The 13,760-nt window shown below is 38.4% G+C and overlaps 1 protein-coding gene across 4 annotated transcripts in view; it reads left to right on the top strand.

Annotated features, from left to right (window-relative positions):
- Window positions 1–10,627, top strand: part of LOC120308207 (1,25-dihydroxyvitamin D(3) 24-hydroxylase, mitochondrial) — a 40,511-nt gene extending 29,884 nt beyond the window's left edge. For all 4 annotated transcript variants that reach the window (XM_039343930.1, XM_039343931.1, XM_039343932.1 and 1 more), the window contains exons 6-12: window positions 914–1,025; window positions 2,438–2,583; window positions 3,804–3,970; window positions 4,611–4,689; window positions 6,309–6,500; window positions 8,124–8,235; window positions 8,782–10,627. In XM_039343930.1, coding sequence (XP_039199864.1) covers window positions 914–1,025; window positions 2,438–2,583; window positions 3,804–3,970; window positions 4,611–4,689; window positions 6,309–6,500; window positions 8,124–8,234 — 807 coding nt within the window. In that variant the 3' untranslated portion in view covers window position 8,235; window positions 8,782–10,627. The remainder of the gene's footprint in view (window positions 1–913; window positions 1,026–2,437; window positions 2,584–3,803; window positions 3,971–4,610; window positions 4,690–6,308; window positions 6,501–8,123; window positions 8,236–8,781) is intronic.
- Window positions 10,628–13,760: the final 3,133 nt, after the last annotated feature.

Below are 13,760 nucleotides of genomic sequence, written 5' to 3' on the forward strand. Positions count from 1 at the left end.
GCTAAGAGGCTTCATTACTTCATTACTGAAACAGTAAGCAATGATGACTTAAATGGGTTTGGCTGACATTTGCACCCGGCTCTTGGACCGTGTCACTGGTCCTGGCCGGTCAATCTGTATTCTAGATGTTTCTTTGTTACTCTCCATGCATTCTCTTGCATCATTCCCCCAAATCACACCTTTTTTTGTTTTATTGTTAACCCTTTCCTCCTCTTTTCTTTCAATGCCATGGGAGGGGAGCTAATGGCATTGAAAGAAAGGAGGAGGAAAGGGTTAACAATAAAACAAAAAAAGGTGTGATTTGGGGGAATGATGCAAGAGAATGCATGGAGAGTAACAAAGAAACATCTAGAATACAGATTGACCGGCCAGGACCAGTGACACGGTCCAAGAGCCGGGTGCAAATGTCAGCCAAACCCATTTAAGTCATCATTGCTTACTGGCTTCTCAGCCCTGATGATGTTGGGAGCCTCCCCAACGAAAGCTTGGCGTTTTTAGTAAAGTATATTTTTATACCTATATTCTCCTGGTGATCGTGTTTTTTATCTGTTTTTTTTTACATACATACATACATACATACATACATACATACATACATACATACATAGATCACGATCACTAGGAGAATCCAAACAGGAAAAAAAAATACTAAATATATATAGTGTGAACTCTGAGAATGGGATAATTCAGGATTCAAGTTAAGATTTTGTGCAATGGACTGAAATGTGTAAGGATTACTATGATCCCAGGTCCACATGGAACAGATTCTACTTGGTATTCTAGTTTAGGGCCCAAATATAGCTCAGTTTATTGAATCTAAGTTAATCCTTTCTCTAAGAGTAAAATATATGTTCTTTTGAACTTTTCCCAGTACTTTAATAATGGTGTTTGTTCTTTTCATTATATACTACAGATGATGAGCACTTTTGGGAAGATGATGGTAACGCCAGTTGAACTCCATAGAAGTCTAAATACAAAAGTTTGGCAAGCTCATACAAATGCATGGGATAATATATTTAAGACAGGTAATTGAAAATTTGTAAGGACACGGAAAATATTTTGTGAAATTTGCATTTGCATCTTAGGTTTAGCAGTGGATTTTGCATCTTGCATCAAGAAACCAGCCTATCTATCTGAACTATTTTGTGGGATAGGTCACATCAATGGTTTTTAAACTTGACAGCCTTCAATTCTCCAGTCAGAATTCTGGGAGTTGAAGTCCACACATCTTAAAAGTTACCAAGTTTGAAAAATACTGGGTTGGATGAAGAGAGAATATAAATTTTTACCAAATCACTAGGCCAGGGGTAGGCAACCTTGGCTCTTTTATGACTCGTGGATTTCAACTCCCAGAATTCCTGAGCCAGCAGACTCAGGAATTCTGGGAGTTGAAGTCCAGGAGTCATAAAAGAGCCAAGATTGCCTACCCCTGCACTAGGCTCTGTCTTCAAAAAACCTTTTATGGGTAGTCCTTGACTTACAATGGTTAGTGATCTTTTGAAGTTACAGCATTGAAGAAAGTGACTTATGACTGTTTTTCACAATTACAACCATTGCGGCATCTTCAGGGTCACATGATCAAATTACAGACTCTTGGCAACAGAACATTGCAGTGTTCTGGAGTCATGTGATCAACCTTCTGATAAGCAGGGTCAGTGGAAAAGCCAAATTCACTTAACAACTGCATTATTAACAACTGCGGTGATTCCCTTAAGAATTATGACAAGAAAGGTCATAAGATGAGGCAAAGTTCACTTAACAAATGTCTCGCTTAGCAACAAAAATTTTGAGCTCAATTATGGTCGTACGATGAGGACTACTGTATCTTAAATCTCCCTAAACCAAGTTCGACAGACTTACCAATATTCTAAAATGGATACTTAACCTTTTTTCTGTTATTAGTTACAGCTGGTATGAATACTGGATTGTATGGCTTAAGTTCACCATGTAATGAGTAAAAATACTAGAATGGATTATTCACTAAGGCAAATGTTTAGTTCTCTCCCACACAGATTTGAACATTATCCTTATATCCTAAGTTTCCTTCAGTGAATTTCAGAGAAATAACCAGGGATTATTATAGTAAAATAGGGATCTGAACCTTATTTTTTCATACTAACAATCTTCATGCTTAAATGAAAAAGGAACCAGCAGCCCTTTTTGTAAAACAGCTTCTTAAAACCTGTGGCTCTCCAGTCCTGTTGGAACTCATTCTCCCAGAATTCCCTGTTTTCAGACTGGCTGGCCAGTAGTCCTGGGTGGGAGATGCAGTCCAAATACATTCAGAAGAAGATAGATTGGGGAAGATCGATCTAATTTATAACATTTCTTGATCTTTTGAATATTTTAATTTCTCATGTGTATGGAAAAGTAGATGTTTGAAGCTTCTACACCATAATATTATTGTTTGATCATCACTTCCTTTTTTCTCCTGCAGTGAAATGCTCCATTGATAGCAGGCTGAAGAAACACTCTGCAAATCCCTCTGAAGATTTCCTCTGTGACATCTACTTTGGGAGCCAGCTTTCTAAGAAAGAACTATATGCAGCTATTACAGAGCTTCAAATTGCTGGGGTTGAAACGGTAAATACTGTTAGCTTCTTTTCATTTGTAAATGAACAATGATTTCGGGTTTCTGATAATCTGCCACACACCACACATCTGCAATAGAATCTTCTGGGATGGAAAAAGTCTGGATATGTTGAACAAGATGTAAAACATAGCAGAATCTTGGAGATGTAGTCAGTTACAAGTATAACTAATTAGGAATTACACAATTACATGAATGTAGCCTTATGCAGATATTCTGCCGGTACAAGTGAGAAGTAATGTAGAGTGCAAACTGGTGCCTGAATCCATTGGAAATATTGTTGCCAGGTTCTAAATTTCAGCATGGCAGAAAGGGGAAAATAAAAAGAGCAATTAATTTCATTTTGATTAAATCAAATTTGGTTTTCATTCTAAACCTCCATTTATTGTTGAATTTTGGAAGAGGGACATTTAAAAGCTGTGGGACGGAGTCTTTGACCCTCCCAAAAGTTGTGCATTCTGATGGGGTTGATGGGACCAACCGTAGCATCATTGGAATCACTGCAATATATAGACCTACCTCAGAAGCAGCTTGCCCAGTTTATTAGAGATGGGGCACATGCAACTGTACATATATTTTGACCCATATTTCACTTTTTGTCTTCTTGTATGCCAACCAACTCCTTGCTACAAAAGCTCTGAACTTGCATTAGGGGAACCAGTTTTTACTTATCCACACTTGAGACTAGAGGATTAGGGCACAATCTTATAATTTTCTGCATTTTATTAAAGATATTCTTACATTAAACATACACAAAGCTTTGTGGATATAAAATTCCACTGAGTGGTTTGTCAAGAACCACATCAGAAGCACTAATGGATGGAACCTGGACAAAAAGTGTAATTTTATTTTCTTCGTTAATTAAAATTAAATAGTTAATGTGAAAACCATCCAATTATACATTTAATAATATTTTTTCGGTTGCATTACAAATTTGTAATTCGGTAACTGAGGCTTTTAGAAGCTCCTGTGGCCTCAGGACTTCAGATTATCCATCACCTGTTTCCATTAATCCCCAAATTGTAGGGTCACAGATGTTTCTCTAAATTGTGAAGCCTGATGTTTTTAAGTGTCCTCGCATTCATAAGAGCAAGTTCAGGTTTTTTAACCTACCAAAGTTGCCTATAAAACAAAATCAAATTTTTTAGCACGATGTGTTTAGGTTTCTTTTGCTAGTATTATAATTCAGAGTGACTTCTGTTGCTTTTTTTAGACTGCCAACAGTTTACTTTGGGCTCTATACAACATCTCCTGCAAGCCAGATGTCCAGGCAAAACTGTTTGAGGAGATACAGAATGTGGTTTCACCTGGAGAAGATCCAAATTGTGAACACCTGAAAAAAATGCCTTATTTGAAGGCATGCCTGAAAGAGTCAATGAGGTAAACTGATTCACAAACCTAAGAATAAAATTATTCTTTTCCCTTGAATTGGCAGCTGTAGAGCAAAAGATTCAAATAACTATTGATAGCTCAAAGGAAGGCCGATGTAAGATGGATACCTGAATAGAACAGGCTGAAATTCCACCTAGGCCACCTTTTTCTCCTTGTTTGAGGACAAAGAGCATGGTGTAGTGGTATGTGGAGAAGACCTTGGGAGACAGGGGAAAGAGATGCTACCTAGGGAACAGTCAGATAAGAGAGCATAGCCCACAGATGGATAATAGACAACACAAAAGGCTCAGAAGGGACCCTTCCTAAGGTTGGCATACTTACTTTAAAGTTCATTCCCAGGCTCTAAAATATGTAGCAATTTTGTTGGAAGGGTCTTCTATGCTGTGAAGAGTGAGAAACAAAAAGAATTTTGAAACGTTCACGCCAAACTTTTCTAAAATAAGGATGTTAACACAACAACCTTAACCAGCTTATTCATGATGCTCTGAGCAACAGGTTTAGAAAGTCACTTGGGTTACCTCTGGATGTTTTATATAGTTCAGCTGATAAGGTGTGTACCACTTGATAGATAGGTTTGACACCCACCCACCCCCTAAAAATAAAGTGTACTTATCCCATTTTACTGTAGGTTAACACCTTCTGTGCCGTTTACTACACGAACCCTTGACAAAGAAACAGTCCTTGGGAATTATGCTCTTCCAAAAGGGGTAAGTGACTTCCACCACGTACTGTAATTTATTTTGATTAAATGGTTGAATGTATAACTTCTTTTTTTTTGCTGCCAACAACAGCATTGATGCAAAATGTGATTGGCCTTATATCTTATCACACTTGCCGGCATGTCAATGGTTGGGAGTCAAAAGCTTGATCATCTTTGTGTCATGATATATGCCAGGCATAGTGTTGAAATTGCTTTTAAATCTCAAATCTCTTAGATATACAGGAACTGACTCAAAGCTAACTCAAAAAATATCACTTTACACCTCCTTATAGCACTTTCTCACATGATTTCTTTCCATTATGAGCTGGGAATAGACACAAAGTGTAATGTAAGATCTATATTGAGTTTAACATCGATTAAGCAAAAGAAGAAAAAACCCTTATCTCTCTCACTCCCCAAAATGCAGAAAAAATCATCCTTATTCTATTGATATTCACCCATCTTTTATCCATTTCGGCCTTTACTCACACCCAAAAAATATATAGCTTTTCTTGATCAGATAACAGCAATTTTCTCTGCTATGGACTTATTTACTGGATTTATTAGGCCACCTTATCTCAAGTACATGATTCTGGGTGGCTAACAATATGAAAAATAAGTACAACCAAGAGAAAATTAGAAAAACATCACTCAGCATAATCCAAAAATGGGCTCCATCACACACTTGTGGTCCTCAGACTCAAATATATTACTAAGAGGCCACTGAGCAAACTGTAGATCATATTTATTTTAAATTCTGCTCAGCCAGCATTCATTGTATCATTGTGGGGGGTGGTATTTGGGAAAATTGAATAATTACAGCTGCCTTGATATCCATGTTGCTTTATAGTCTCTATTTTAATACAACTTCCTTAAGCAACTTATTCAAGAGGTTATCAATAACATTCTACCTGGTTAGAGTTAACTTGATGAAGATAATGCTTTTTTTCCTTATGCAAGCTAAGTTTGTTTGATTAGATTCAAAGTATTGAGTAAATTCAGAAAATAAGTCAATTCAGTAAGCAGATTATTGTCCTGTGTGAACATGATCAGTATATATAAGCAGACATTTAACCAGTGCAGCTCCTCCCTTAGTGATCTGCTCAGTAAAATAATAAAACATGTTTTCACATCATTGCCCTTCCTAAATGTTTTATCTTAAATTATAAGGCCCGACCCTGATTTCTTAGAGGTATGGAAATCTCTGTTTTCTGTAACATTACTTAACATGTTTGAAATCTGATCCTGATCCTAAAAATGACTCCAAGTCAAGTTAAATCTCATTTAACTTGTCTTTAAAGAGGGGAGACAACCCTGTATTTTTCTCCCTAAGCTTGCCATTTCTCCAAAGAACTAAAATCCTGCCTGTTTTAATTCACTGAAAATATATCTTCATTGCAAGAAGTTTTGAAAATTCTGGTCATAATTTTATCTCTTGTTGTTGACTAAGATCTTTCCTTTGGATTGTGATACACATTTACTTTGGGTTCAGCATCAATATTTTGTTATAGGCAACTGCCTTGAGTCTTCCCCCCCCCCAAGCAAAATATGTCCATGCTCCACTCATTTGACATTTTTCTCACTGCTTCGTAAATACACTTTGTGTATTTGTGTTTGTATTTACAGACTGTGTTGATGATTAACACTTACGCTCTGGGATGCAATGAAGAATATTTCAGTAACTGGAGTGAGTTTCAGCCAGAGCGTTGGTTGCAAAAAACCATCCATCCATTTTCTCATGCTCCCTTTGGCATTGGAAAAAGAATGTGTGTTGGGCGCCGACTGGCAGAGCTGCAACTTCAGCTAGCTCTCTGTTGGGTAAGCATTCAGTTACGTTAGATACATATGTCTCCCCCCATTAATCTGCACAAAAGAGTAAGCATTCTGTGGCAGCAAAAATGTTTTCCATTGTAATGGAATGTATGGATGATCTTGGAGAATGAGGGAAAGACATGCTACCTAGAGAACTATTAGAGAAGAGAGGGAAGAACCCACAGTCAGTTAATGGTCTGAAGAAAAAAAAACTTAAGAAAGGCCTGCCTCAATTGATCAGACTGTTAAAAGTGATGGTGGGAAGTTTGTACTTTCAGACTTGCAAGAGTCTGTTCAACTAGCCTTACAATACTGTAGAATTAACTCTTCTAATTGTGTTTCTTATCTGGTTTACCTGGAAGACTGACATCCATATATGTTACCTATACCTACATACCTTCTCCACTGCAATTTTGCTAATCCCCGATGGTATTTAGCTTGAGAGACAGAGATCTGAGAGCCTAAGGCTTTTTTTTTTTCAAAGCAGAGAATATAGCAGCTTTGCATGTAGCATAGCAATGCTTGAGCTTAATGTTTTTCTTCAGGCATGGCCACAAGGAAAGATATATGTATGCTTCTGCTTTGGTTTTGCATTCTTCATAATTCTCCACATCAACTGAATCCAACTTGCGTATGAATCTTAAAGTGTATTAGAAGAAACAAGCACAGATTACAAAATTGGCTCGTTTTCACAGCTCAAGATTTAAAGGTAGAACTAAGCTGTGATTAATTTTTCAATGGGTGAAGAAACTCTCAGTTTCCCTCCTTGCCATCACCCTGGAGGAAGAGCCTGGAAGAGCAGCGAATGCAAGCTTTTTGTTTCATTAAGCTAAATTATTAAAATATTAGTGGAAATTTATTACCATCTTTAATACATCAACACTGATTTTTTTAAAAAGTTATAGAACAGCTTACAGTTGTTCTTAAACGAAGTGTGGGGCCCAGGATCTCCCGAGAAACAATCTGGGCAAAGTTTTTCTGGGCAAGCCCTACTGCAGTGTTTCCCAAACTTGACAATTTTAAGGCATGTGGACTTCAACTCCCAGAATTCCACAGCCAGCGTTGCTGGCTGTGGAATTCTGGGAGTTGAAGTCCTCATGCCTTAAAATTGTCAAGTTTGGGAAACACTGCCCTACTGAAAGAATCAAAAGGGTACATTGGAGCAACTTTTCCCTTTGTACTGGAGGGCGAATTGTCTTTTTAACAAGATGAACTTCCAATTTTTTATTAAATTCAGGAGGAGGACTCTCTTTCCAACAGAGGCTGGGTGGTCATCTATCAGAGGTGCTATAGTGATCCTGCACTCAACAAAGGACTGGATCAGAAGATCCTTTCCAATTTTAGGGTTCGGTGATTTTGTGTTGGAGAAGTGACCAAATGATAAACAAAGCATTGCTACAATCCTTCCTACCTAAAATATTGCTTATTTCTCTTACTGAAAGGGGTGAACTTTTCAAAGTCTTCTGAACTTTTTACTGTATCATATTTTCCTGCTAATACTGCCTCTGGGGGGGTTAAACTTTGACAGAGACGCTATATTTTACTTAACTGACAGGTTCCCCAACTCAGAATATGTCTTGATTACAGGTTGGGGAGGCTCTAATGAACATTTTCCCCTTTGTATTACAGCTTATACGGAAGTATCAGATTGTAGCTACTGACGACAAGCCAGTAGAAGCTCTTCACTTAGGAATCCTCATCCCCAACCGAGAACTTCCCATTGCATTCAAACGACGATAAGGTAAAAATTAATGTTCCATTATGGAGTTAATTATATGTTTAAGGTGATCTTTAAAAGTCAAAAAGAGAGAAACTTCAGGGATAAAATGAGGATGACTGGCAACTCTTAAGAGTAATTCTACTTTTATGCTTTTGAAATTTCTAACCCTCATGATTGCAGATGGATGGTGAAAGAAAAGAAAGGAGGAAAGCAATGCAATTTGTCAGCATCCTACATTTTGAAAGCATATACAAACATAAACATTTGGGCCATGATAGATATTCATTTTGTCAAGTACAGAATCCATCTTCAGGTGCAATAATTGACTAATTAAAAGATTTAAATTACTTAAATCTGATATATGGACTGAAGATTCCTTGTGGAAATACACATAAGAATGAAATAAGTAGGACATTTTAAAGTCTTATTCTGCTCAGTTATTTTTTTCAATTTGCCTGCTAAGGCCTTTCATAAATATATATTTGTAAACAAAAGTACTAGTATAACTGTTTCTCTTTTCTTCCTGAACTGAAGAATTTATTAAGTTGTCTCTTTGTTTTCCCATAGATTCAACTGGAGAAACAGCTGACATTTTTGGTAGACAGCATTCTTGAATTTTGGATTCCTAGATCCTGCTAGAGTCTAACTATATTTTGAGCGATGTGTGTTAACAGCAAGGGCAGAATAGCAGGAATCCAAAGCTAGCTTGAAGGCAAATCAGTCAAGCTATGTTGAGCACACCTAAGCAGTCACTTCATATTATTGTAAAAGCTATACCTGTTCCAAAGGTATACAGTAGAAGAATGGCAGAATTACAAACTTGGCAGATGAGAGTAATTCTTTTCACCTAATCTTGGGATGAAAGAAAAGTCCATTCTTCTTCATCTGCTGCTGTGAAAAGTACAGTTCTCGACCCATGCTGTTAATGTTTGTAGGAAAACAATAATCACAAACTGATAGAATAAAACTCTGAGTTTACTCTTAACCTCAGGATGGAAGTGCTGGAGGAGAAGTTTTGTTTCGCCTCTCCCCAAGTCCTAATGGAATTTTAAATGAAGACCTTTGTCTGCAAGAGGGTGAACATGATTTGCAAAGAGACGGAAAGTATTCTATGGCATGGACTGTGTTAGATATCCATAAAGGGAAGAATGACAATAATAGAAGTACTACCCTTTCAGCATTAGAGGAGGAGAGTTGTGTTAATCTATGGTGACAAGAAATCTGGAATGAATGCAGGGTTTGTAGAAATGCTAAAGGGCTGCATTTGCAAAACAAACTATGTCTGGTTTTCTCTGATGTTTCATTGTTACAACTACTGGCCCCTTTAGCAAACTCAGCAACTATGTATGGCGAAATATCATACATACACACACACACACACACACACACACACACACACTCACACAGAGGCTTTCAGGCAGACAGAACAATGAGTCATATTACAGAATGCAGACCACCCAAATCGTTATGAGCCCTTCAAGGTGATGCATACTTTGGAGAACAGAACAAATAACTTATGCTTGGACACAATGAACTGTGCACTTGATGACTCCCTATATGAGGTGAATAAGATCATACCAGCAGGCCAGTACAATTTTATTTCTCATCAAATCAAATCCAGCTCCTAAATTATTTGTAACAGTCTAACGAGGTCCTGTAACTTTTTACTTTGGCTAACTGAAGAATTGAGGCCCTCATTAGATAAATCAATGCAACTTCCTCAAATGGCCAGTATTGTGGGGAGCAATAGCTTTTCCCTTGTCTCCAATGTAGACACTCCCCACAAGCTTTCCTCCACTTTTAAGCTATCTGACAGCTTTCATGTATGGAGGGTAACAGAGGGAGATAGGTTGCTATGTTTTCCTTTGCCACAACCAGCAATATGTCTTGGACTTGCCAGATATGATCTTGATCTTTTAACTGCCTTTAAAACAAGAGTAAACAAATTCTTCGGTACAATGTTGTAAAGTTCCTGGCAGGTTCTCCATCTCTGAACTGAGAGCAACAAGTTGTGATTCATTCTGCATCCGACTTTCGCCTCTGTGAGCTGCCACTGTTGGAAATAGGATGCTGCTCTGATTAGACACTTAATCCACTTAAGTTTCCAAATTCACACTGATATGTCACAATTTATCCAGATTAGAACATCAGCCTTACAGAATTCCATAGAATATAAGGATTATAGTTCCCAGGTATTTTCTTGTATTCCTTTTGATAAAGTTTCCTTCTTATTTGTTTTTACGTGTTTTTAATTGTATTTGTTTTTTTTTAAAAAAGTAAATGTGTTTTTAAGACCTCTATATTTTGAAGAGTTGTCATAGCTTATTTTTTTGTTTTGTTTTTTTAACACAAATTTTAACATCCATTTCATCACTGATATTCTGAGAATTTTGTAATAAAAAGAATTTGTGGATATGATTTTTTTATTTGCATTGAACATAATCCGTGTTGAATATCTTCTTCAAGATTAGTACACTTTATAAAGATTTTTAATAGAAATTGCTTGTAGTTGTGATACTTTTGTATCACAAATGGCTTTGCACTGAATACAAAGTTTGTCTAGAATTACGATGTTGCGATTTCTTTAAAAATAATTTCCCTTAAACATCTTTCACAAATCCAAATCTCATTTGAAAAATCAAACAGTCGGCATAACACAAATACAACCCCCCCAAAAAATTAAAACTGTTTTTCCATTTCATATAATTGAACTGATAATTAACTAACTAATAAATATCTAACTATTTCCAAATCAGAATTGGAATAAGAGTTAATATTCTGGCTGAAAAGAAAGAAGAAGTATTCCTAGAATGTGGATTGATGTCACTGAAAACTGGACATCAAGAGCAGTAACTCTATAACTTTATAACTTAGTCTAACTCATAAACACATCTGTCAGATATGCTGAAGTAATCCTCAATTTATAACCACACTTAGAACCAGAATTTTATGACTGTTTTTGCCATGATTGTTGTGCAAATCATTGCAGTTTTGAAGTAATTCCCACAGTCGTTAAGTGAATCCATTGACTTTGTCAGAAGCTGGCTGGGAAAGTCACAAACAACAATCTCATGGCCTGGGACGCTGCAACGTCTTAAATTCATGCTGGTCATCAAGCATCCAAATTTTGATCACACGCTCTGGGGTTGCTGTGACAATCATACAGTAAGTGCAAGGACTGGTTGTAAATCACCTTTTGTAATGCTATTGTAATTTTGAATGGTCGCTAAATGAATGGCTGTAAGTCGAAGATGGCCTGTCCAGTTTGATATGCTTCTCTGTGGAAGAGCAGTTCACTTTCCAGAGTCAGGTTATGGTTTTCCCATATATTTCGTCCCTGAAATATTACACGCTGAATGTGGATCCTTACCAATAAATATATTCTTCTTTCATCTACTAGCCAATTCATGTATAAGTCATAGTGTCTCAAGGGTAGCTAAACAAAAATGGTTTGCCCCATGATCCCCTGTTGAGTTGATAGGCAAACCTAGTCTCGAACGTGTGCAAAGCTAGCACTATCAGTAGGATTTTAAATTAGAGAGGAATAAGATAAGTGTTTAATACAACATTAATGTGAGCTGAGGCTAGGGAAGACTTCAAAAATACTGTAAAGCTTATTCAGATGTATTTACAATCAAAGAAAAATATTGTTTTTTTAATGCTTTATCCTAGTTAACTATCAGGAGGTCATGACAAAATAATTCAAGGAGAGAAGCAACCTAGAATTAAGGGGAAAATTCCTAACAGAGCAATCAAACAATAGAATAGCTTGCCTTCAGAAGTTTTGGGTGCTCCGTCACTGGAGACTTAAAAAGAGACTGGACAACCATTTGTCTGAAATGGTACAGGGTCTCCTGCTTGAGTAGGGGTTTGGACTAGAAGACCTCCAAGGTCCCTTCCAACTCTATTATTCTATGTTCTACAAGGACATCTTTTTTTTTTCTTTCCCATGTGGCCAGATTATGAAGGTGTCATCTACGTATCTGAGCCAGAGTTTGGGTTTGTGATCCGAAACGTAGATGACACCTTCATAATCTGGCCACATGGGAAAGAAAAACTGGACAACTTCCTCACACACCTCAACAGCCTACACCCCAAAATATAGTTCACCATGGAAACAGAAGTTTTATAAAACGTTAAAAGTTTAAATATAAAACATTTAAAAGTTTTTTAAAAAGCAGACCTAGCTTTCGTTGGCTCCTGCCAACATCATCAGGGTGCAAATAAATCAATGGGAGAGACATTTATAAACAAGCCAGCGCCTGCGCTCGACTTCTGGACCATGTAACAGGTCCCAATCGGCCAATCGCTGCACCTGTGTCAATTGCTACACAATTATTCAGTTTGTCCTCATTCCCCCCCATCTACATGTGTACTAGCTTTCATTTTCCCACCTCTCTGCATCTGTGACTCAAGAGGGCATACGGTCTTTCTACAATCCAGTGTGTGATCATCATCACCAAGTTGCTTCCCCTCCCTCCTCTCCCTTGAAACCTTCTGCACAGATGGATCTCTTCCCCCCTCCACCCTTTCGACATCCATCACCATCATGTTCCTGCTCTCTATTCCAAGATCCTATTACAAACATCCTGCATGCACTCGCACTATCTGACCTCCCTTCACACTCGGTCTTTCTAACCACCACCCTGCTGTAATCCTTGACAGCATCAATCTCCTTCTTTCTTGTAATAGTTCCTATTCCATTTGGGGAACCAGTCTGTGATTCCTGCCGTCCGCTAAGTGGGGTGGCAGATACTCTCTGGGGTGATCGTTTCAGCGCCCGATCTAATTGGCATCTAATAGTCACCCCCTCTTCTTTCGTCGCTCGAAACGCTGCTGTCCGGGGATGTATGATTGTTCCTGAGGCAGGGAGCTTACAAGCTCTCTCCTCCCATGCAACTGCAGGGGGCGTGGCTTTCCTCAAACGCAGTGAATAGGGAGGCGGGTTGAACCCACATGTTGTCGTCCTTCTGTCTTATGGCAATTCTGCTGCTCTATATGGGTATATATATATCTTCAGTGTTATCTTTATTTTAGATGTCAAAAGGGTCTCTCTCTCTTTCTCTCTCTCTCTCCCTCCCTCCCTCCCTCTCCCTCTCTCTGCCCTTGGTCTGCCACTCCTCTTTCCCCACTCAGTGTGTGTGTGTGTGTGTGTGTGTGTGTGTGAGAGAGAGAGAGAGAGAGAGAGAGAGAGAGAGAGACGGAGAGGCACTTATAACAATAATAATAATAATTCCTCTCCCTCTCTTTCCTCTCTGTTTCTTTCCCTCTTTTTCTCTTTCCCCTCTCCCTCTCTCTTTCTCTTTCCTCTCCCTCCCTCCTTCTTTCTCCAGGTGAGGAGAGAGAGAGAGAGAGAGAGAGAGAGAGAGAGAAAGAGAGAGAGAGAACAAAAGGCAGAGGGCACCAAAGGGGCGGGGAGGGGGGCAGCAGGCAGCAGAAGACCACCTGTTGCTGCTGGAGACATCCAGCTCCACTGCCCACCAGGCCTGCAGGCTGTCCCACGTGCCGCTGGCGTCCCTGGGCTCAAGTCAGGGCCACGGGGCATC

This window comes from Crotalus tigris, unplaced genomic scaffold, assembly GCF_016545835.1.
Source record: "Crotalus tigris isolate CLP2741 ecotype Arizona unplaced genomic scaffold, ASM1654583v1 scf7180000017881.257975618366:2651188, whole genome shotgun sequence".
Taxonomy (NCBI): domain Eukaryota; kingdom Metazoa; phylum Chordata; class Lepidosauria; order Squamata; family Viperidae; genus Crotalus; species Crotalus tigris.